Below are 23,940 nucleotides of genomic sequence, written 5' to 3' on the forward strand. Positions count from 1 at the left end.
ACAGCAATAAAGTGGGTAGCCCATTTCTCTTATGCTCACAAAGGCTGCATTTGCTAAAAATGTTAATACTATGATTTACAATATAATATAGAGTAAATGGAAAAGCTGAATTTTCAGCAGCCATTACTCCAGTCTTAAAGGGATAGTTCACCCAAAAATGAAAATTCTGTCATTAATTACTCACCGTCATGTCGTTCCAAACCTGTAAGACCTTCGTTCATCTTCGAAACACAAATTAAGATATTCTACTCCTCCTCATCCCGTCTGCAGCAGTGTGCCACCATTGTGGAAAGAGTATCACGATACATGCTTCCGCTTCATGTAAACGACACATGCACAATGGCGGTGCACCGCTGCAGACGGGATGAGGAGAAGAATTGTTGAATAAAGTCATTATTTTTGTTTTCTTTGTGCACAAAGTATTCTTGTAGCTTTGTAAAATTACGGTTGACCCCCTGATGTCACATGGACTATTTTACCGATATCCTTGCTACATTTCCGGACCTGGGAACATTGCAGTTGTGTTGCTGTCTATGAAGGGGCTGAAAGCTCTCAGATTTCATCAGAAATATATTAATTTGTGTTCCGAAGATGAACGAAGGTCTTACGGGTTTGGAACGACATGAGGGTGACCGTTGCATAATGGTTAAGAATTAAAGTTACGTATTGACTCAGAAGTATGCAGACATCTTTTTGTCAGGTGCTGAACTCGCTAAACTCAGTTCAGTCCACTCAGAGTTTGTTGAACCTCCTTATTGAAACGGGCCCCAGAACACACAAAGCGCTGAAAGAAATTTTGTTTAGCACACCGTTATCTTTGTGTCTGGAACGTCTGTATTGGCATGCGTTCTTATTGTTATCAGACTGAGGAGACAATGTTTGCCCGAGCATGTTAATATTATTGTTTTACTCAACATTAACATGTGAAACAATATAAAAATGATAAACATAGGCTGACTCTAGTGTATGTACGTTCTGTACTGTAATTGGCATGGCCTGCTTTATTTTTTTTCTATTTGCTCTGCTTGAGCTTGAATGCTTTTGTTCTTTATATAGGCTATATGTGACCCTGGACCACAAAACCAGTCATAAGTGTCAATTTTTTGAAATTGAGATTTATACATCATCTTAAAGCTGAATAAATAAGCTTTCCATTGATTGTGTGGTTTGTTAGGATAGGACAATATTTGGCTGCGATACAACTATTTGAAAATCTGGAATCTAAATTGCCTTTAAAGAAGTCCTTAGCAATGCATGTTACTAATCCAAAATTAAGTTTGAATATATTTACGGTAGGACATTTACAAAATATATTCACGGAACATGATCTTTACTTAATATCCTAAGGATAAAAAGAAAAATGGATAATTTTGACCGATACAGTGTATTTTTGGCTATTGCTGCAAATATACCCCAGCGACTTAAGACTGGTTTTGTGGTCCAGGGTCACACACATTTTTGTTTGTTTGTTTACACACATTTTTGACTAAAAGAAAACCTTGAGATATAATGTAATTGTTGTTGTAGAACATTGTTGTGTATAATGCCTAATCATAAGATTGTTCAGAAATGGTGACAAACTGATTATTAAAAAAAAATAACGTCTTTACTCATTTACAGAGTGCTGCTGCGGCACCAAGTCCAGTCCTAGGCAACATGCCTCCCGGTGACAGCATGCCGGGTGGACCCATGCCCCCCGGATTCTTCCAGGTGGGTCATTCCTCCTCACCCTCTCCATAAACCATCTCTAACAATCTAACTGCTAGCCCTCAGGTGTACAGACACGTGCCGCTGGTTCACAGAGAAACCATTATGCCACGGTCTCTGGTCATCTGCCAAGCTGGGTGTCTGCAGGGAACCAGTCTGATTGCGACCATTAGCCACTAATGGCAGGCAGGGTTATGTACATTCTCTACTCTGAGAGTGGGCTCGCCGTTGCCCTGCTGAGTAGCACTAAATGTGTTGGCGGGATGTACCTTCATCAGTGGAGTTAACGCTTTATCACTCAGAAGCTTTCTGAGAGGGTGACTCATCATAATATTATAACGAGTTCTAGGAAAATATTTATGGATGAAAAGATTTATAATTATATTTTCGAAGGAAGCATATGGAGAAATTTTTGTCAGACCAGATGGAGTCATGACCCTCCAAGAGCTTTTGTGGGAATGCAGCATGGCACAGATTCTCAGATACTGAGAGCTGCAGAACACGCAACTGGTTCATGCAAGTCCTGAAATATGTATAAGTGGATATGCAGAAACATTTTGAACAGTTGTGTGTCTTTGGTCTTTTAGACCACGGTTAAACCCCATTGCCCTCTAGTGGGCATGGATGATGATTTGTAAAAACATTCTTTTGTTTTTCTGTAGAAATATCTAAACATCCTTAAAACCTGATGAATTTTCTTGAGAAGCAAAATAAATTTGATGTAAATTAGTAGGAAAAAAATGCTATTATGCGTCTCAAATTTAGTGGGTGGAAAAACTTCAAGATGTATTCTAGGGAAGATATATTCTATAGAACATTACTGCATAAAATGAGTTCTAGACCATTAATAATGTGATGGTTCACAGGACTATGATTCACATAATGTCTTGCAATGTCTATCAACCAATCAGAATCAAAATCAATTCAACCACACTGTGGTGTAACTGAAAGAAGTCTCTAATGCTCACTGAGGCTGCATTTATTTGATAAAAATACAATAATATTGTAAGATATTATTACAGTTTAAAATAATTGTTTTTTAATTGAATATATTTAAATATATATATTTTGAAATGTAATTTTATTTCGGGTTGTAAAGCTGAATTTTCAGCAGCCATTAAGTTCTTCAGTGTCACATGATCCTTCAGAAATCATTTTAATATTCAGATTTGGTGCTCAAGAAACATTTCTTATAATTGTCAATGTTGAAAACAGCTGTGCTGCTTAATATTTTTGTGTAAACCATAATGCATGTTTCTCAGGATTCTTTGATCAATAGAAAGTTCAAAAGGACACCATTTATTTGAAATAGAAGTCTTTTGTACCATTATTAACATCTGTACTGTCACTTTGGATTATTTAATGCATTCTTGCTGAATAGAATTATTAATGTCTTTAGGCATGTAAGTATGTACTTACTGTGTTGGTTCACTACTTGATGTCCAAATTAAAAGCTGGGTCAAACATGGCAAAACCATGTTAGAATGAATAGTGATATCAGCTCCACATTAAACCCAATCAAACTATCTTTTGCCTTTTGGCTCTGTTCTCTTCATCTGCACCTGTCGCTTTCACCTGTCATGTCTTTGACTTTGTGCTGTCTTTCTCTTGGCATTTGGCTGCTGATACTATGGCAACCTTCTCTTCCTCCCCCTACCCTCTCTGCAGGGACCACCTGGTTCCCAACCCTCCCCTCACACTCAGCTACCTCCCAACTCTAACATGATGGGGGCACATGGACAGGTAACAGCACACATATCTATGTACACATTCTCTCTACTTACATGCATGTTACCTGCACACATCTCGATATGCTTTTCCTAAAAAATTATGTTTTTCTTCCTCCTCTCTCCCTTCAGCTTTTGTATTGGTTACATGCAGTTAATTTTTTTTTTTAACTATATGTTACTGTATGTTCCCATATCCAGCCTTTTATGTCTCCTCGCTATGCTGGAGGACCTCGGCCACCCATCAGAATGGGTAACCCGGTAAGTCACATTAAAATGTTTCAAATAACGGTTTATTAACTTTGACTTATTTGAGCACTTGACTTTCTCTCTCTGTTTCTTTAGCCTCCAGGTGGGCAGCCTTTACCTCCGAATATGATGGACCCTACACGACCAGCAGGTAAGAGACCAATGAGATCAGTGTTTGTTGATGGTGAAAGTCCCTTATTTTGGGTATTTTAAAAGTAGACTTCAAATTCAATTCAGCATTGTCATTTCATTTTGATGTGTAAGTCTGTTAAATTTTAAAATGGTGTTATTATTTGGTCAGGCCATCCAAATCTGGCACCTATGCAGAGAATGAATGCTCCTCGAGGAATGGGTCCGATGGGACCGGTACCACAGGTCTGGCTCTTATACTGTCCTAAAGCTCAGCTTCACTACTGTCATTCATGAAAATCTGAGTACCTTTGCCTTAGACCCCATCGATTAGTTTTGCTCACTTCTAGGACTGGACAATATAGCTGAAACAATTGTATCTCAATGTATTTTACCTTTAGTGTTTAAAGGGATACTCCACCACAAAATGAAAATTTTGTCATTAATCACTTACCCCATGTCGTTCCAAACCCGTAAAAGCTCCATTCATCTTCGTAACACAATTTAATATATTTAATAAACCGGGAGGCTTGTGACTGTCCCATTGACTACATAGTAAATTGCACTGTCAAGGTCCATAAAAGTATGAAAAACGTAGTAAAAACAGTCCATCTGCCATCAGACATGCAATCTGAATTTTATGATGCGACGAGAACACTTTTTGTGTGCAAAAACCAACTAAATATCAATTTTATTCAACTTTTTCTGCTCGTCCGTGACACTTCCTGCAAGCGCAGTCACAAGCCTCCCGGTTTTCATCTAAAATATATTAAATTGTGTTCCGAAGACGAATGAAGCTCTTACGGGTTTGGAACGACATGGGGGTAAGTGATTAATGACAAAATTTTCATTTTGGGGTGGAGTAACCCTTTAATGTACATCTTATATATTATATACATATGCACGTATTATTAAAAGAAATGAATAGTTTTATTCAGCAAAGAAGCAAGAATTACAATAAAGACATTTATAATGTTACAAAAGATTCCTACTTCAAATAAATTGCTATTGTTTTAAGCTTTTTATTCATCCAGAGCATCCTGAAAAAATTATCACAGTTTCCACAAATATATTAGCAGCACAACTGTTTTTAACACTGATAAGAAATATTTCTTGAGCACCAACTCCGCATATCAGAATGATTTGTGAAGAATAATGTGACACTGAATACTAAAGTAATGGCTGCTAATAATTCAGCTTTTTCATCACAGAAATAAATTGTTTTAAAATATATTTAAATGCAGCCTAGGTGAGTATAAGAGAGTGTACTACTGTTAAAAAAAAAAAAAAAACATAATTACATACATACATGCATAGATAAATAAGTAAATAAATGTTTTTGAAACCAGTCAAATGTAGTCTGAATGTTTATTGCAAGAGGTAAAATACAGTAAAACGTAGTTAAACAAACAAGGCATGTTTTTCCTGTGATCTTTTTTAATAAATGGAGAGAAAAATGGTAGACTTTTGTAATTTTACTTTATATGCAGTGAAATGTTAAATCAATTGTCTTACTCTTACACCAATTTTCTGAATGCACCTCTTGTGTTTCAGTTTTTTGTATGGCATCCACTCATTGCTACAGCTTATCAGCCATATTCCATAAATTATGTTTAGCCTGTTTTCCTCTAAACTAAGTGTGTCCTTGTTTTCTCCTTTCTCATGGTGTCTTCTCGGGGTGCTGGGCATCATAGTCTGATCCTTGGTTATCATTACAGAGCTACGGAGGAATGAGGCCTCCAAACTCCATGGGCCCTGGAATGCCAGGGGTGAACATGTAAGGACACTCCCAGTCTATTGTATTTGTGGAATTTTACATTATGTCAGGATGTTCAAACAAACAGTAATGTTTTGATAGCACCCAGAGACCCCAGGAGAATTAACTTATAGATGACTCTTTAATGTCGTCTCTGCATATTAAATTAGGAAAGGATTTTTTTTTTACCCTGTAAAGCCTTACATGAAATAATAGTCAGAAAAATCTTTTATTGAACCTTTAGACAAAATATATATATATATATATATTTTAAATCTACGTTAAAAAAAAAAACGTTTTGGCACTATGGCTCTTACAGTATAATATAGGAGAATATTGAGCTCATATTTGAGTAAAAAACAAATACATCCGTTTTATTCAGAGGCCCAAACCAAGCAAAAATATGCAATTTGGTGCAGTTACTGATATTTATATAGCCAAATGTAAGACTCTGCTTGCAATGTAGATCAGTGAGATTCTTTACGTATAAGAAATTACTTACATAAAATGCAAATAAATATCAGTTGTCACTATATATCACTCCAATAACATGTTTTGGTAAGATTATATTTAAAAGATTAGTTTTATGATAAAAGCTCTGTAGCTTTTATTGTGGGGGCAACACATATAATTCAATACAATACAAATAAACATTCCTCAAAAGCTAGATGTGTCATAACTGATACTCACAACATGATTTCTTTTTTAAATGGTGCATGGATAATCAAGTAAACCTAAGTTGCTTCAGTCCAGTAAGTGTTCATCTTCAAATATTCCTCTTATTGCTTTAAAAAAAAAAATTACTCTTATGGTTACCTAGTCAAAATTGGTTAAGATTTCACAGCAAAAAGTGTACTTTTTTTTTAAACTTATACTAGAAGGCCTTTTATTTGCTAAAAATATCAATCAGATGATAGAAGACATTCAGTAGATACATGTAGTAGATTGTTTTTCAGCAAAGTTTTGATCATGTTAATAATTTTTGTGCTGGATATTTAACTGTGAACTTTCAAGGTAAATCATTTGATTTTGAAGTGTTGCTTTAATACACAAAAGCAAGCAATAGTTTGACTCCACAGAGCTGCAAAGATCATCATTAAAAAATCTGTAAAAGACTTTATTTATTTACTTTATTTATTTTTGAGCGTTCAGTGTGATCTCACATACAAGAAACTTGTTTGATGTTCTTAGCAAAGTTAAAAAATAGAAACTGCTCTGTTTCTCTGTACAGGGGAGCAGGAGCAGGCAGACCGTGGCCTAATCCTAATAATGGAAACACGGTAAGATACTTCAGAAAATTGAGCTGATGTTATTAGAGTGGGAATTAGTGATTTCTGGCAAACTTGGCTGATAAATAACCTTTTGGCTTCACAGATACCATATTCCTCATCATCCCCAGGAACATATGTGGTAATTACCTTTTCCTTCTTTTATTTTATTTTCTGTTTTGAAAGAAACTGGTTGCAGTTCTGCTTTCACAGGGTCCTCCAGGAGGTGGTGGATGTCCTCCAGGAACACCCATCATGCCAAGTCCAGCAGGTAATGGCTTGTTTCTGTCTACTGGCCCTTTGCCATAGAAATGGTGCCTGGCTAGGGGATGTGAGAATAGTTTCATGGTGACTCATGGTGTCTGTGTTCACAGACTCCACTAACTCGGGTGAAAACCTCTACACTTTAATAAACTCAGTACCACCAGGAGGAAACAGATCTAATGTGAGTTACTCCACTCTGCTGTCTTTATTGTCATGTAGTGTTGATGTTTCTGTTTTAGTACTTGAACTCTGTGTCTTAATCTCTCTATAAATGCTGTCTTGACGTGTGTGTTTGTAGTTTCCTATGGGTCCTGGGTCAGATGGCCCAATGGGAGTACTGGAACCACATCACATGAATGGCTCACTGGGTAAAACACCATTCACCATAGCAACTACATAAATTGTTGAACACAACTTTTACCCTTGCAGTTAGATAAATGAACATCGTGTGATCTGCAAATTATGATTGTTGATTCATTTTTACTTTTCTCACAGGTTCAGGTGACATAGATGGACTCCCAAAGGTATTATTAAACCTATTATTTAGAGCTATTATTTCTTTTGAAATGGTGTTAAAACTTGCAGTAAGAATGTTAGAATCCAAACTGAACTTTACTGAAAGATTTGGGATGATTTTAAAACATCAAAAGCTGATATTTTACCTAGAGTATTGATTTTTTTTTTTTTTTTTTACTTTTTAAACTAAAACCTAAACCTGAATGTAAATCGAAATAATTAAAACTTAAAAGTCATGCTCATTATAAGCTTTATAATGGATAAAAAGTCAACCGTTACAATTAGAATAATAAGCGTTTCCATTTATCATAGAAAACCTGGAAATATCAGGGAATTTTAAATTTGTGATTTCCAAGTTTGGGAAGATCAGGGAAAATCATACAATATTAAGTCTTGAAAATTTCTATGTAGAATATACACTACCATTCAAAAGTTTGGGTGAGTGAGATTTTCTGTATTTAAAAGAAATGAATACTTCCTTTGGCAAGGATGCATTAAATTGATCAAAAGTGTCACTAGAAACTTATAGTTTTCCAAAAATGTGTAAATAAGTGCTGTTCTTTTATTTATCAAAGTATCCTGACAACAAGATTTCGATAAAATTGTTAAACAACACTGGTAAGAATGATTTCTGAAGGATCATGTGACACTGAAGACTGGAGTAATTGCTGCTGGAAATATTTTAAAATATATCCAAATAAAGAAGTTATTCATACAGTTCAACTGTATTTTCGATCAAATAAATGCAGTCTTTTTAAAACACATCTTAAAGACCCCATACATTTGAATGGTAATGTACATCTTCTCAGTTCTAAAATGTTTGATTAAGAGAAATTGTTCTTTGTGAATGCAATTGCAGTTATTTGAAAAAAAAAATATATATATATATATATATATATATATATATTTTTTTTTTTTTTTTTTTTAGAAATATCACGATTCACGGGTTTATCACGATTCTTTGTCATGTTGGTTTTACTATTTTGCAAGTTGTCTGAGCATTACAGCCAAACTAATTTCCCTATTATAAAGACAAAGCCTTTCAAGGTAACAATAAAAACAAAATATGGCAGATGTTTAGGCCAAAGCTGGTGAAGATAAAAATGTCATTGTTCTTATTTTTTAATAAGAAAGATAAAATAAAAGATACACATTACAAATACACATAAAATACAAATAAAACAAACAGTGCTTTATTTTCAGGTACAATATGTGTATTTAGCGTGAATGAACAAATATAAAAATAAAACACTATATGGACTGATTCCATATATTAATTATTAATTATATTAATGATTATTTTAAACTCTTTGATTATTTCCTTAATTTTTATTAAAAAAATAAATGCTTTTCTGATGTGTTTTGAAATTTGAAAAGGGAGAAAAAAAGTTCGCCAAAAGGCAGATTCGAACCCCGGTCGATCGTGTCAAAAGGAGTGTAACAGACGCTTTATTATCTGCGCCACTGAATTTGACGACTTAAGATCGTCTTTTGCCAATTTGACTATCCCAATGATACGTTTGTGGGTGGAGTTAGTGTAAATAGCCTCTGCCAACAACCGGGCTATTTGCACTTAAATAGACACTCTTTTTTTTTTTTTTTTTTTTTTTTTGTTCCCAACAGTTAAACAGTTGCCCACAGAAAAAAAACGTCCCACTTCCCACGCCTCTGTGCCTTTCAGATATGTTAGTTGCCTATAATTACACATTTTATTCTCAAAAGTGTTTCATCTAATAGAAGTATCAGTAAACTAAAGAATACTGCTGACTGACATCTTGGTGGGGATTTCTTCTTTACAATCTCAGAACTCTCCTAATAATCTAAGCAGCATGAGTAACCCGCCAGGAACGCCACGAGATGACAGTGAACTTGGTGGAAGTTTCCTACACTCTTTCCAAAATGAAAACGTGAGTGCCAAACACACAAACATGACTTAATGATGGATTTTGAGGGGCCTGTATAAATGAACTTTTCTCTTCCTTCAGTACTCACCGACAATGACAATGAGCGTGTGAAGGATAAGCTCCAGCACCAAGACACCACATGTCTTAAAAAACAAGGATCAACCTCACCAAGAACCAGAGTGAGTCTAACCTCACACATCCATAGGAACCAAATCCTACCGCAGCTCTGGATGAGGTGGATGCTTCTCATTTCAGCACGGATAGAGGAAGGACCTGTCTGAGATGAGAGCTCCATCATTTTAAACCACTCTTAATATTTTTGTATAATTTTAACATAGAAGCCCACACACCCCAGACAACATCAATTTGCTTCTTTTTGTTAAGTGGAGCTCAAAATTTCAGGACCATGAGAACATTTACACTGTGGATGTAGTTCAGAATACTATGTACTTCTTCAGCGAGGATGTGCAGCATTTGTGTAACATTCCATTAGAGTATTTGTAGGATCTAATTTCTGATATTTTAAAAAGTTAATCCCGAGGAACAGCTTTGGCTACAGTGGATTTGATATGCACCAATGCGAATGACAAAAAAAATCTATCATTCTGCTATCATTTCCTTCATCGCATACTTGGGAAATACAATGGACTGTTAGCAAAATTAAAATTACTACTTCTGTTCAATGTCATATTTTATAACAATGGATTTTACTGCTGAAGCCTTTTGATGAGCCTAATGTGGGACATTTTGACATATTTCCAGTTTTCCATGGGACAGAAGATGACATGAAATTAAGTGTTTTTGGGTGGGAGTTTGGTCAAACACAACAACACTTCATCATGCAACACTGCATCTTTTCTCACTGGCTTAGTTTTCATTTTCCTTTGTGCTGTTGTATTGTGTTTTGACCCATTGCTGTTTGCCTTTAGTCACAGTTTAAAAGCATGCCGCAAACACCCAAAAGGCAGTTTTTGTTTTTTTTAACTAAAGAAAGGATGCCCTCTCACATTCAACTGCTTTTATTTCTTTCAAATTTTTGGAGATGTGTAAATATTTGTATTAACAAATTCAACAGCTGACACAAACTGAACAAGTTTCACAGATGTGGCGAACAGAAACAGATGTAGAGTCCCTGAATAAAGGGGGTGTCTATTTCAAAAGTAAAAAAATTATTATGTGACCACCACACAAAGTTATTTGCAAGTTCCTGAGCATCTGGGGGGAACACGTGGTTAGCCACGGTGAGGAAGACTAGCTGTCCTTCCCATCTCCCTGTTCACTGAACAAGCTTGAAAAACCGCTTAAACACTTTCCAAAAAATTGGATTTTTGTAAAGTTATCTTTAAAAATATAGTATGCTGAAAAAGGGGCGATTCTTTTTTTTGCTGAGATTATATATTTTGTTAGACGTTTCTCTTCCCTAGTCTGTCTTAATATTGTACCACCTTACTTGACCTGTTACATCATGTTGTTTAGCCTTTACTGTATGTATTATGTTCCTTGGAATACACAGTGAAATGACTTGTGTAATTTTTATGATTAAATTATTTTTTGTTTATACAACTATTTCAAGTCTCATCTCTTCTGCAAGTAATGTTTCTTTCAATATTAGTTAAGAGACATTCAAATGAACAGTCATGTTTAGTCTCAACTGCCAACATTTTGTTCACAGTTCTTATTTATTTTTTCAATTATGGGAGTTTGACATATTGATATAACTCTAGCATAATTCTGGCAAAGGTGCTTTGGTCTGTTCACACTGCTCCATGTAAGTAGAGAGCCAGGAACTTCTTGAAGGTGTTAGGCTGATATCCTGACAAGCCAGCAGGGACCTATAATGAAGAGCATGACATGTTCAGTCGACAAACCAACAAGAATGACAAAACTTGACACCACCTTCTTATATATCACAACTCAGTTACTGGAATTCTTATTTGTTGAGCACAGAATTCCAAGTATTCTCCAAGCAAATAACGTTTCCTTGTAAGCAAAAAATAAACAGTAGCTTTCTGCACCGCACAATTTGTCTGAAATGGTCCAAAACAAATGCAAATACATTGTTTAACCATATTTAATATCAACAACCAAATTTAAGAACCATGACAAAATTTGTTTTGGATGTTGGATAGGCCATACACAACAGATTTTTCTAAATATTTTTGACTTTAGTCTCTTATGCTTACCTAGGCTGAATTTATTTGATTTAAAAAAAAAAACCAGTAATATTGTGATGTAATATTATTACATTTTAAAGTAACTTTGGTAATGCTTTAGAATAGGGAACACTTATTCACTATCAACAACGACTTTTCCGCTTTACTGCTTATTAATAGTTAGTAAGGTAGTTGTTAAGTTTAGGTATTGGGTAGGATTAGGGATGTAGAATAAGGCATTAATATGTGCTTAATTACTACTAATAAATGGCTAATATTCTAGTAATATGCATGCTAATAAGCAACTAGTTAAGAGACCCTAAAATAAAGTAACTTTTTTTCTATTTTAAAGTATTTTAAAATGTATTTATTTCTTTTTTGGCAAAGCTGAATGTTTAGCAGCCATTACTCCAGTCTTTAGTGTCACATGATCCTTCCAGAAATAATTCTAATATGATCTGGTTCTGAAGAAACACTTGTTATCATCAATGTTAAAAAAGTAGCACAACTGTTGTTTTGTTTGTTTTTTCACAATTTGCAACATTTATTTAAAATATAATTTTTTGGTAACATTATTAATGTCATAATCAATTTAATGAACTATTTATAAATTAAAGTATTAATTTCTTGCAAAGAACAACTGAAATCTTGATCGTAAAAGTTAATTTATCTGAATGAACTCATTACCTGCACCACTTTCTTCTTGATAAGAGGCTTGACCTTGGCAAACTCATAGAGAGGCTGGTCCTCGTCCACCCATACCAGATTCTTCACTCCGCTGTCAGACTGCAGATCAGTCGTGTTGAGCTGAAACACCACAAACTGGAAGAGACGGCCATTAGTGGCCACGCTCTGCACAACGATGGGCTTCTCCAGGACACTGGGCTCCTTCTGCAGAAAGATGAGAGAACATCTGCAAACTACTTTTTTGCTTTATATCATTACTGACAAACTCAACTGAACATGCAGAGTACAAAGTAATTAAATCGTTCACACTGTTTTTTACTAAATTAGCACGGAAGAATGATTCAGAATCATGTTCATTTATATGTGCCAATATAGAAAAACACAGTACCAAACACCAATTATTTACCCACATACATTTTGCACTAAAAGACTACCATTTGGAGATTTTAGCGAACATTTTTTACTGATGTTAAAAACATTGAAACAGTTTGAACTGATTCACAACAATTTGCAGTATATGCAGCCTTGTTTAAGACTAAGTAAAAATTTTATTTAATATTTTTTTGGAAACCATGATAGGGTTTTTTTTCAGGATTCTTTGATAAATAGAAATTCTGAAAGAACTACATTAATTTGAAACAAAAAAAAATTTTCCAGTTAAAAAAAAATATTTACTTTCACATTTGGTCAATTTAATGCATCCTTGTTGAATAAAAGTATTAATTTCTTAACAAAAAAAATAAAAAATCTTAAGGTCCCAAAACTTTGGAGCAGCAGTGTACATCATGTTGCCAAGCCGTTATCAACAGTTGTAATCAATGTTTTAAAGATGCAAGGATCTTACCCCATACAAGGCTTGTGCTCGAGCCAGCGCATTTCCAAAGGTGAACATAACCATTTTAGCACGGAGCTGTTCAGGAAGGAGTTTTGGGGTATTTCCCATCTCCATCAGGAAGAGAGTGTGGGCATGAGGGTAAGGATAGTCCTCTCTGAATCCTGTCGAAAGGGAAGCAAGCAATTCATTAACCGCTAATATTTCTTTTTGCCATAATGTGAAAATGATTTCAAATTAAACATGCTAAAAGTCACTTTGATTTAAGAAACACTGACTGATTGACCACTGTAATGAATGACTTTCAGTTATTGTTTTTCAGGAATTTGCTGAGTGATTGTGAATGAAGTCAGTGGCTGACCCGTGTCATTCTTCTCCTGGTAAACATGTGTGTTCTGAAGGTCAATGGTGGGCGCAATGGGGTAGAAGGTCTCCAGAGCCTCATCAGCAGTGCTCTGGATCTGCTCCTGTCCAGCCACCACCGGTAAAGGGGTCATGGAGTTCAACAGCAACCCATTCTGACCTCTGACCTGAAACACATCCTCTCCTGGGAACAGATGGATTTTGCATATTATTTAACAAAAGTGGTTAAATAACGCATTTCTGATCTAAATACAGCTTTGTCAATAAAAAACATATAAATGCTGTTTGTTTTCAACAACGATAATAAGTTGCTGAATGATTTCAGAAGGATCATGTGACACTGAAGACTGGAGTAATAATACTGAAATTCAGCTTTGCCATCACAGGAAGATATCACATTTTAATATATTCAAATAGAAAATATTTATTTCACTTTCTTAATGTTTTCAATGTATTTTTGATCAAATAAATTCAGCCTTGGTGAGCATACAATACTCAAACCTTTCAGTGTGTATATACAGAAACAATATTTGTTTATAATATCTACAAATAAACAGCGTATTGTAGCCAGTATAAATCTGGTCTCAGACTGTCGCCCAATATAAACCCACACACTATACACCCACTTCTCCTCCAGGTCGCTGCTAAACTGTATTTCTCAGCAAGAATCCTCTTGGCCAGCTCAGGATGAGTGACCTGCAGGCCTCCACACAGGTGAAGCAGTCTGTTTAAGACCAAGGGACTATAGAGCAAAAAAAAATACACAAAGCTCATTTTATTAACTATTTGATGGTTCATACAAAACAGGATATGAACATTTCCAATTCACCAAACGCATGTTCCCAAGTGTCATGTCTTTTCGTGTCAATGTCAATATGGCCTTTTCATGCTCGTGGTGTGACGGGTTTTTGTGAGAAGGAAAATGTTAAGGGCCAGCAGTAGTTGGGAGATAAAACAGCCACCAAAGGGCAGATTTTAACCGGGGAGATGAGAGATATCAAAGAGGCTCTTATGAATGGCAGACCTCCCAGGAGCAGTATTAATTAATAAAGGCTTTACAGAGCCGCTGCCTGCTGGGGATGCAGACTGGCCTGTGTTTAATGACCGTCATTAAATTCAAAACACCATCAGGGCGACACGGCCTGGACCAAATGCCACCTTCCATATTAAAGCTGTTGAGCCAATTATGAAGCGCTGGGTGAGAGGGGACAATAGCTGGCGTGCACGCTTCATTCAACCATAAGTCTGTTTATGGTGCAAAGATGAAGTGAACTGCATGAACTGCACACTGTATAGCATGTTTATAGTTATCACTGCTTCCAGTGTAATTCACAGGGTACATTGGTGATTTATGGATGACCATCTACATAATGTTGTTAAATATGCCTATCAGTGAATGATTATTCAATCACAAGATCACTTTCATCAATAGCATAGACAGCACTTAATCAGAAACAGCACCACCAACTGCAACATAGTTGTGGTACTATTTGCAGTAACCACCAGATTTACCCACAAAAGGAAACTGTCTTTGTTGTTAACATATTGAGCATGTGCAAATTTCCTGTCTAACTGAACAGTTTTTTATTTTATAGAAGACAAAAGGCAAAAGCCAAACTTGTGAGGTTTACTGTTTAGTTTCTAGCATTTTATTTTTGTTAACAGCACAAAAGTACTGCTGTTTTTGTCTTGCTTGCTTGACGCACAAGGCCAAACCTCTCAAGCATTAAACAAGCACGTTTGAGCTTTTGTTTATCATATTTTAGAGAATATTAAAAAATATATTTTATGTTCTACAGAAGAATGAAAGTCATACAGGTTTGTAATGACATGAGGGCAAGGAAACAAATGAATTGGTTGAAACAAAAAAGGAAATTCTGTCAAGGAAGGATGGTTTTTAAGTTATGAAATAGTTTGCAGTATGTAATAATGTAAAACACAAAACATTGTTGGGCTTCAGAAAAAACACAGGCTCAATAACGATTTTAAAAAATCATCAATCAAACGATCAACTCTGAAAACTCTAAACAAGCTCATGAGTTTAATACAAATATATACAAAAGACAGATGGTCAGATGTTCTAGTTTTTTGAAAAAGTCACTGGTGTCATGATAGCCTGTCCAGTTATTTTATTAACGTGTCATTAAACGTCATTAAACCAGGCAAGCGAACCAAGGTAAGTCTTGTTTCTAGACTACGGAAGTGAGATCAGTAATACAGTCAGGGTACCCACCAGAACCTTTCTCTGGGTGGCCGGTGCTCTGTGGTGTCCCACAGTCTGGAATTTTTAATGGCGTTCTGTACTCTCTCATCTTGATTCTCAATCTGATTGGCTGGATCTTCAGCAAGGGTGAGAATTTGATCAGGTAACCCTTTAATGAGGACTGACTTACTGAGCCAGAGGGCTTGTCGAACGCCTACACACAAATCACAATCACACATTATCTGCTGTTATACACATATCAAACCAAAGTTTAAGCAAATACATAGTACATTATTTTATGTATAAAATAATATATACACAACACACACCCATATATATATATATATATATATATATATATATATATATATATATATATATATATATATATATATATATAAAGCACAGAAACACTATAACTACCTTCCAGCACATTCGTCCTCTGATTGAATATGTAACATGGTTTGTCTTTATACAGAGGCATATCTTCTAGTTTAGGGGACTGATAGTGATACGGTTCTTTCCATCCACGTTCCCAGGGAGGATACCTCGGCTTTGCCAGTCCAGGGACGAAGTGCATCCTGTCGGCATAAGTGATCGGCTCCAGTCCGTCTATTTCATGGACCACTCTAGGTTTTTTTCTCGGAAGAATCTTCCCATATAAGCAAGAGCTGGTGGATAAGCAGCGACGTCCATGAGGGATCATAATGAGGACACAATGACAGCCTTTTGAATAACAGTTTTGAGTTATTTTAGGAGCCGACGTGCTGATTCTTTGCATTGTTGCTTTAAACATTTTTACTAGCATGTATAATAGGTGTCTGAAATTAATATACTAGTCTATGTACAACAAAACCGAATGATGTTCTTCGTTGCCCTCAGGAGGCGGCCATGATTGTGCGTCGTCACGTGGGGAGTCTGTCTTCTTCTGGAAACAGAGAACGTAACAGATATTACGCATCACTGCCATCTATCGATCATTTCAGGTTACTGCATAAACGTACTCGAGGCAATATGCATTCACTGGCCACTTTGTAAACCTTGCTAGTACTGGGTTTGCCCTCTGAGCTGCTGTAATTCTTTGTGCACATCCATGAGGCAAATCTCTCATTTCACCACATCCCAAACATGCTCTACTGAATTGAAATCTGGTGACTGGAGGCTATTTGTGTAACTTATTGTCATTTTCAAGAAACCAGTTTGAGATTATTTGAGCATTACAGAATGAGTTCATAAAGGATGCATGTGGTCAGCAAATAAATTACAAATAACCCTTATATGTGTCAGTTTGACTAAATGAGCTGTAAATTTTCCTTCACGTTCTATTTAATAAATACAAATATTACTTAGTGTTAATGTAAAGGAACATGACTTGTTGGTGGTGTTAAATATTATAATAATAAAGTATAATTTCCTTGCCATTTTAAACCATTCACTGTGCAAAAAAAAAGTCTGCTTTGAAGATTTGTTTTATTACTATATTATATTATATTATATTATATTGTATTGTATTGTATTATATACTAATATTGGCAACTATGGTAAATATGAGCAAAAGCAGCTGTGAAAATAAATCTGCGTTGTTTTTCCTCTTGATCTTTCATTCACAAAATTCTAACCTATCATTGAAGTAAAACAATTGAAAGTAAAGGGAAAATCGCATTGTGAAATAAATGCTTTGTCTAGTTCATGTTGGCCACAATTATTGCAACGTCCTTTTCCCAAGATAACAGCTCTGAGTTTTCTCATATAATGCCTGGAGAGTTTGGAGAACACCTGACAAGAGATCAGAGACCATTCGTTCAAACAGAATCTCTCCAGATCCTTCAGATTCACAGCTCCATGCTGGTGCTTCTTCTCTTCAGTTCACCTCACTCATTTTCTGTAGGGTTCAGGTCACAGGACTGGGACGGTCATGGCAAAAGCTTCATTTTGTGCTCAGTGACCTATTTTTGTGTTGATTTTGATGTTTGTTTTGGATTATTGTCCCGATGGAAGATCTAACCACGGCCCATTATAAGATTTCTAACAGAAGCAGTCAGGTTTAGATTTTTTAATCTGTTGATATTTGATAGAATCCGTGATGCCTTGCATCTGAACAATATTTCTAGGGGTGCCAATAATTGTGACCAACATGCATTGGAGAAAACATTTATTTCGTCATGAGATTTTCTCCCTATTTTCAATTGTTTTACTTCAAAGAAAGGTTAGAATTTTTTGGAATGAAAGATCAAAAAGATCAACAATGCAGATTTGTTCATTTGTTTGTGTATATCAGCTTCTTGGTTTCAATGACAAAAAAAAATTTTTTTGTATTGTTTGAATAATAATAAAACAAATTATCCTCCTTTAAAAAAATGTAATGAATTGCACAATTTGCTGAATTGTTGATATGTAATCATGTTTGTGTCTAAACTTCACAAGTCGTCTAAACTTTAAAACATCAGCAGCGTTACACTGCTTGTAATACATGTGGTCATCTGTTTGTCTCTTCCTCTTATCAACTTAAAACACACCACTTGTTCCATGTGCATGATACACTCATTAACTTTTCATGCCTTTCTCGCAAACAGTGTATTGACAAGCCACCTGCGTGCATTTGATAGTCCTCATTAAAATTTAGTCAGAGAGCCAAAGAGTGGACCACCTATCCAATTGCCCCAGAATGAGAGGCCACAGAATGAGGAGCTTTAATATTACTTCTACTCTCCGAACCCTGCAGGACAGTATGTGCAGAAGAACTTAAACACTATATACTAAAAGAAACAACATGGTTTTAAGGATGACTGTCTTCATTCATGTTTTGTTCATTGCTGGAAAAGTCACCTCCAAGAAAGGTAGGACGGCTTCCTAACTCATGGGTGAAAGTGTACACCTTATGAATGTTGTATACTTCTGTAAGTTTGTATGGCAGCTTCCTAAATTTGATGATTCTGTGATAGTTTTGAATGCCTGTGCATTTCTGAGCATTAGCTTAAACACAAGTAAATTCAGTAGGAAAAGCATACTTATAAAGTGTAGATGTTGAATACAATGTATTTTGTATGTTGCTTTGGATAAAAATGTATTCAACTGTACACTGTTAGAAAAAAATCTACTGTAAATATTTATGGTAAAAAAAAAAGCATCTGTGGTTACCATTAAAATATGGTATCAACATTTTAGGTTTTACAGATTTAACTTAAATTTACAGTAAAAACATTGAATTAAGTAATATTAACCTACTGAAATACTAAAATCAGTTTTGTACAATGATGAGTCAAAGCTCATCACAAGTAGCCTTTCCAGGTGAGGTAGATACTTATATACAGTGGGTACGGAAAGTATTCAGACCCCCTTAAATTTTTCACTCTTTGTTACTGCAGCCATTTGCTAAAATCATTTAAGTTCATTTTTTTCCTCATTAATGTACACACAGCACCCCATATTGACAGAAAAACACAGAATTGTTGACATTTTTGCAGATTTATTAAAAAAGAAAAACTGAAATATCACATGGTCCTAAGTATTCAGACCCTTTGCTGTGACACTCATATATTTAACTCAGGTGCTGTCCATTTCTTCTGATCATCCTTGAGATGGTTCTACACCTTCATTTGAGTCCAGCTGTGTTTGATTATACTGATTGGACTTGATTAGGAAAGCCACACACCTGTCTATATAAGACCTTACAGCTCACAGTGCATGTCAGAGCAAATGAGAATCATGAGGTCAAAGGAACTGCCTGAAGAGCTCAGAGACAGAATTGTGGCAAGGCACAGATCTGGCCAAGGTTACAAAAAAAATTCTGCTGCACTTAAGGTTCCTAAGAGCACAGTGGCCTCCATAATCCTTAAATGGAAGACGTTTGGGACGACCAGAACCCTTCTTAGAGCTGGCCGTCCGGCCAAACTGAGCTATTGGGGGAGAAGAGCCTTGGTGAGAGAGGAAAAGAAGAACCCAAAGATCACTGTGGCTGAGCTCCAGAGATGCAGTTGGGAGATGGGAGAAAGTTGTAGAAAGTCAACCATCACTGCAGCCCTCCACCAGTCGGGGCTTTATGGCAGAGTGTCCCGACAGAAGCCTCTCCTCAGTGCAAGACACATGAAATCATGAAAACCTTCTCCAGAGTGCTCAGGACCTCAGACTGGGCCGAAGGTTTACCTTCCAACAAGACAATGACCCTAAGCACACAGCTAAAATAACGAAGGAGTGGCTTCACAACAACTCCGTGACTGTTCTTGAATGGCCCAGCCAGAGCCCTGACTTAAACCCAATTGAGCATCTCTGGAGAGACCTAAAAATGGCTGTCCACCAACGTTTACCATCCAACCTGACAGAACTGGAGAGGATCTGCAAGGAGGAATGGCAGAGGATCCCCAAATCCAGGTGTGAAAAACTTGTTGCATCTTTCCCAAAAAGACTCATGGCTGCTGTATTAAATCAAAAGGGTGCTTCTACTAAATACTGAGCAAAGGGTCTGAATACTTGGGACCATGTGATATTTCAGTTTTTCTTTTTTAATAAATCTGCAAAAATGTCAACAATTCTGTGTTTTTCTGTCAATATGGGGTGCTGTGTGTACATTGAGGAAAAAAAAGATTTTAGCAAATGGCTGCAATATAACAAAGAGTGAAAAATTTAAGGGGGTCTGAATACTTTCCGTACCCACTGTATATACAGTATAATCTGTACCTTGTATGGTATCATGGTAACAAACATGAAAATAATACAATTAACATTAAACAATATAAGATGTAACATAAAACCCTTATACATAACTGATACGCATAAAACTAAAAAGAAACCGCTTATTTGGACTATTAAAAAAAAACACAAAATGTGAAGTGTCAATGAGGTAATAAGATGACTTGTTCCTTTTCACTTCCAAAATTGTAAATTTAGCAGTATTTCAGTGTAAGATTACATGAAATGTCCAATTAGATCTATTATAGTTTTGCACTATAGACTATAAGGGAAGTTACCATAGCATTTTTTTACTGTATAATATGTTTATAGGTGTTAAATGTGGAGGAATCCTCTCTGCAAGCAGTGGCAATGTGTCAAGCCCTAATTTTCCAGGCCTGTACCCTTATAATACTGAATGCACCTGGCTGATAGTGGTCTCTGAAGGCTCCTCTGTACTGTTAACCTTCCATCACTTCGAGCTGGAATACCATACAGACTGTGCTTATGACTACATCAAGATATACAATGGCATCTCAGAGGATGAAGGCAACCTTCTGGGGAAATTCTGTGGAGATGTGTCTCCTCCTCAGTTCAGCTCATCCTGGAATGTCATGTCCATCATCTTCCATTCAGACCGCCATGTTGCAAGCAAGGGTTTCTCAGTTGGCTATAGGAAAGGTGAGGAGTGCAACTGAAGATTCCAGGTGCAATATCAATTAATATGCAGTTGATTACAACAGACAATAATTACCACTTGTCCTTCAGTTTGTAAAAATAAACAGATATTGTGTTTACTGCAGTCCTTTTACAATTAAAGTCTATGGGGCAAGACATTGCACAGGGATAAAGGTTAAAATACACCTTGTTTCAGTAGTATAGCCACAAAATTTCAACATTATTTGTTAACATAAGTCTAGTGTGATAAAATTGCTTACTAACCTTGATATATCCAGTCGTTCAACTGTCATGACCAGCTAACCCTCATTAAAAAAAGGTTAGTATTCCACATATTACTATTTTATAGTGAAATATATTGAAATTGATGTATTTAATTAAATTCATTTGAATATATAACTCAAGACTGTGCAAAACAGTCCAAATTAATTAAACTTACATACAGTGTATTTACATACAGTAAATATCACTCTACATTCATTTTACTTGACCTTTTAAAATCTCTTAAATTCTAGACTTAATTCAAAATAAATAATTTTTTTAATTGTTTTTCACAAGTTTGCTTTCCATATTAAATTTTTTTTTTCTTTAATTTTAGTAATCTAAAAAAGTCAGTAGATCCATTGACAGAACTGATGTCTGTAGCACTGTATACAAATATATGAGCTGCACACCCTGCCCCATAGAATTTTTTGTTTTGAGTTCAAACTAAGTACAAACTAAGAAATAAATTTAAATTATTTTTGAGGTTAATGGCAGCATGCTAGATGGCAGATCTTTTGTTTATTATTATTACAACTAATGTAAAAATTAAAAAAAATTTATAGTCAACTTAATTTGTTCCTTTCTCAAACTCAGATACATGCGGTGGGGTTTTGACCGGTCTATCGGGGGTCATATCGAGCCCAGGTTATCCACTAGAGTACAACAACAATGCCGATTGCTCCTGGACTGTACACGTGTCCAATCAGAGTGTAGTTAGCCTGGTGTTTCTCGACTTCCAGATGGAAAACAATGAGGGGTGCAATTTCGACTACGTGGCTCTCTTTGATGGCCCCTCTGTTAAACACCGTCACCTGGGCAATTACTGTGGTAATGAGAGACCTCCCAACACCGTCACCACATCAAACCATCTGCTCGTGGTCTTCAAATCTGACTTTAATATTGGCGGGAGAGGTTTTAAAGCCTACTACTACTCAGGTGAGACATGTTTTCAAACAAGATATTATCACAAAATAAAATTTCAAATACATATTCCTTGATATTCCTGTTTTTAAAGGAGAGTGCCAGCAAATTCTCAAAAATATCAGTGGGAACTTTACTAGCCCTCACTACCCAAACATCTACCCCAACAACATCAACTGTCACTGGACAATCACTTTAGCAGCTGGCTACAGGATTAAGCTATTTTTCCCCTTTCTGGAGCTTGAGGATCGAAACAGCCTGACCGACATGTGTGACTATGACTCCGTGTCTGTGTACGATGGGGATAGCGAGACAGACACTCTGTTGGATCAGTGGTGTGGCAGTGAACAGCCTCCATCTTTGACCTCTAAGGGAAATAAACTATTGGTTGTTCTCAACACTGACCGGACCTATGCCTTCAAGGGATTCACAGCCTCCTATATAGGAGGTGAGTGCTCACTTATCATAGTTTGAATTCACTTTTCTAACGTAAATGACATTAGACCATCATTAGGCACTATGAGTAGGCACACGGGCGAATAATGTATGCATGTATGCCGTTTCCCACCAAAATGTTGTGACAGCTCTGAAATACTTGAGTATTTATTTAAAAGTGTATTTAGCAAAAATAAAATTTACAGTGTAGCTTTAAGGCCAATAGTTGCATTATTACATTAAGGACTCATATAAAAGTCATTTAAAGTCAATTACTAAACACCAGTGAGAAATAATTAATAGTCTGTGTGAACACCTTTTGTAAGACCCATTTCAAAAGTATTTATTATTTAAAACAATCACATTGTTTGGCAAAAGAGAATTTCCCAAAATATTCCTCAAAAGTACTAAAAGAATAGTTACATTCTTCACATAATTATTGTAAACACCACATTGAACTCAACCTGAATAGTTGTTTTGTTGTCTTTGTGTCTCGCAGTGGTGCCAGTCAATGTAAGCTGCACCCGAACTGAGTTTCAGATTCAGATCTCCAGAGAGGCTTTGCCTCAGCTGGACCGTGAGGATATTTATCTTGGGAATCCATCCTGTTCGGCCCAGCTGACAGAAACATCCTACAAAATTCTAGCCCGTTTTGTCAACTGTGGAACTGCTGGACAGGTATACAAGACAAAGAGACACTCATGCAGTGATTTCTTGGGATACCACATTTAAAACACCTTAACTACTCCACATCTTTTTAAGTGTCTTAGATTTAGGTCTAATTCAGTGGCTGATGTTAGCAAATATCTGATATATCTTACATCAGCTTAAAGACCAGATTTAATATGGTTTTGTTCAAATTAAAATTAATGTTGCCCCATATCCTGTGATCTTCTGTAGAAACGTCAAAACATCACCATGCTGGTGAACTCGCTTTATATTGACTACTCTGATGGACCGCAGCAGAATATTCAGGAGTATGAGGTGCAATGTGATGCCCAGAGGAAGGTGGCCATGGTCAACATCATCTCAGTTGAGGAGCGTAACCGGCTCAATGAACTGGCCCGTCTGGCCAAGGAATCAAACAACGAGAATGTCGATGAAGAAAGTGAACCTCATGAGACCAGTGACATCATCTTCATCAGCATCTGTGTTCTCGCTGTGATCCTCATGTTAATTGCTATTGTGTGGTTGGTGCTTCTATAGGTGTGCCACACAA

The 23,940-nt window shown here is 36.1% G+C and overlaps 3 protein-coding genes across 6 annotated transcripts in view; 2 read left to right on the forward strand and 1 right to left on the reverse strand.

Annotated features, from left to right (window-relative positions):
- The window catches only part of ssbp3a (single stranded DNA binding protein 3a), a 37,651-nt gene extending 26,565 nt beyond the window's left edge, over positions 1–11,086 (forward strand). Inside the window, exons 5-18 of one of the 4 annotated variants that reach the window (XM_058798117.1) lie at positions 1,621–1,710; positions 3,376–3,450; positions 3,636–3,695; positions 3,780–3,834; positions 3,985–4,058; positions 5,531–5,589; positions 6,800–6,848; positions 6,943–6,978; positions 7,050–7,107; positions 7,211–7,281; positions 7,399–7,468; positions 7,596–7,624; positions 9,422–9,523; positions 9,602–11,086. In XM_058798117.1, the coding sequence (XP_058654100.1) occupies positions 1,621–1,710; positions 3,376–3,450; positions 3,636–3,695; positions 3,780–3,834; positions 3,985–4,058; positions 5,531–5,589; positions 6,800–6,848; positions 6,943–6,978; positions 7,050–7,107; positions 7,211–7,281; positions 7,399–7,468; positions 7,596–7,624; positions 9,422–9,523; positions 9,602–9,631 (858 nt within the window). In that variant the 3' untranslated portion in view covers positions 9,632–11,086. Of the gene's footprint in view, positions 1–1,620; positions 1,711–3,375; positions 3,451–3,635; positions 3,696–3,779; positions 3,835–3,984; positions 4,059–5,506; positions 5,590–6,799; positions 6,849–6,942; positions 6,979–7,049; positions 7,108–7,210; positions 7,282–7,398; positions 7,469–7,595; positions 7,625–9,421; positions 9,524–9,601 lie in introns of all 4 variants that reach the window. The other 3 variants (XM_058798110.1, XM_058798135.1, XM_058798125.1) reach the window with 3 other exon arrangements.
- A 74-nt stretch (positions 11,087–11,160) lies between these two features.
- mrpl37 (mitochondrial ribosomal protein L37) lies at positions 11,161–16,698 on the reverse strand. The gene is made up of 7 exons (XM_058798012.1): positions 16,182–16,698; positions 15,789–15,972; positions 14,182–14,297; positions 13,554–13,739; positions 13,205–13,356; positions 12,361–12,564; positions 11,161–11,352 (listed from the first exon to the last, which is right to left on the reverse strand). Exons 1-7 carry the CDS (start codon positions 16,564–16,566, stop codon positions 11,275–11,277), a joined length of 1,305 nt encoding a protein of 434 aa, XP_058653995.1. The 5' UTR covers positions 16,567–16,698; the 3' UTR covers positions 11,161–11,274.
- Positions 16,699–18,540: 1,842 nt separating this feature from the next.
- On the forward strand, positions 18,541–23,938 carry cdcp2 (CUB domain containing protein 2). Its single transcript, XM_058757126.1, has 6 exons — positions 18,541–18,595; positions 20,757–21,104; positions 21,960–22,301; positions 22,381–22,734; positions 23,221–23,399; positions 23,622–23,938. Exons 1-6 carry the CDS (start codon positions 18,541–18,543, stop codon positions 23,925–23,927), a joined length of 1,584 nt encoding a protein of 527 aa, XP_058613109.1. The 3' UTR covers positions 23,928–23,938.
- Positions 23,939–23,940: the final 2 nt, after the last annotated feature.

The sequence above is a fragment of the Onychostoma macrolepis genome, chromosome 02 (assembly GCF_012432095.1).
Source record: "Onychostoma macrolepis isolate SWU-2019 chromosome 02, ASM1243209v1, whole genome shotgun sequence".
In the NCBI taxonomy this organism is placed as follows: Eukaryota; Metazoa; Chordata; class Actinopteri; order Cypriniformes; family Cyprinidae; genus Onychostoma; species Onychostoma macrolepis.

What these genes read in the sequence shown, in the direction of transcription:
- cdcp2 (XM_058757126.1), top strand. Translation starts at nt 18,541, where the DNA reads ATGACTGTCTTCATTCATGTTTTGTTCATTGCTGGAAAAGTCACCTCC. An exon ending in CACAGCCTCCTATATAGGAG is followed by an intron (nt 22,735 to 23,220) that starts GTGAGTGCTCAC and finishes TGTGTCTCGCAG; the next exon opens with TGGTGCCAGTCAATGTAAGC. An exon ending in ACTGTGGAACTGCTGGACAG is followed by an intron (nt 23,400 to 23,621) that starts GTATACAAGACA and finishes GATCTTCTGTAG; the next exon opens with AAACGTCAAAACATCACCAT.
- mrpl37 (XM_058798012.1), bottom strand. Translation starts at nt 16,566, where the DNA reads ATGCTAGTAAAAATGTTTAAAGCAACAATGCAAAGAATCAGCACGTCG. An exon ending in GAGCACAAGCCTTGTATGGG is followed by an intron (nt 12,565 to 13,204) that starts GTAAGATCCTTG and finishes ATCTTTCTGCAG; the next exon opens with AAGGAGCCCAGTGTCCTGGA. An exon ending in TCAAGAAGAAAGTGGTGCAG is followed by an intron (nt 11,353 to 12,360) that starts GTAATGAGTTCA and finishes TCTTCATTATAG; the next exon opens with GTCCCTGCTGGCTTGTCAGG.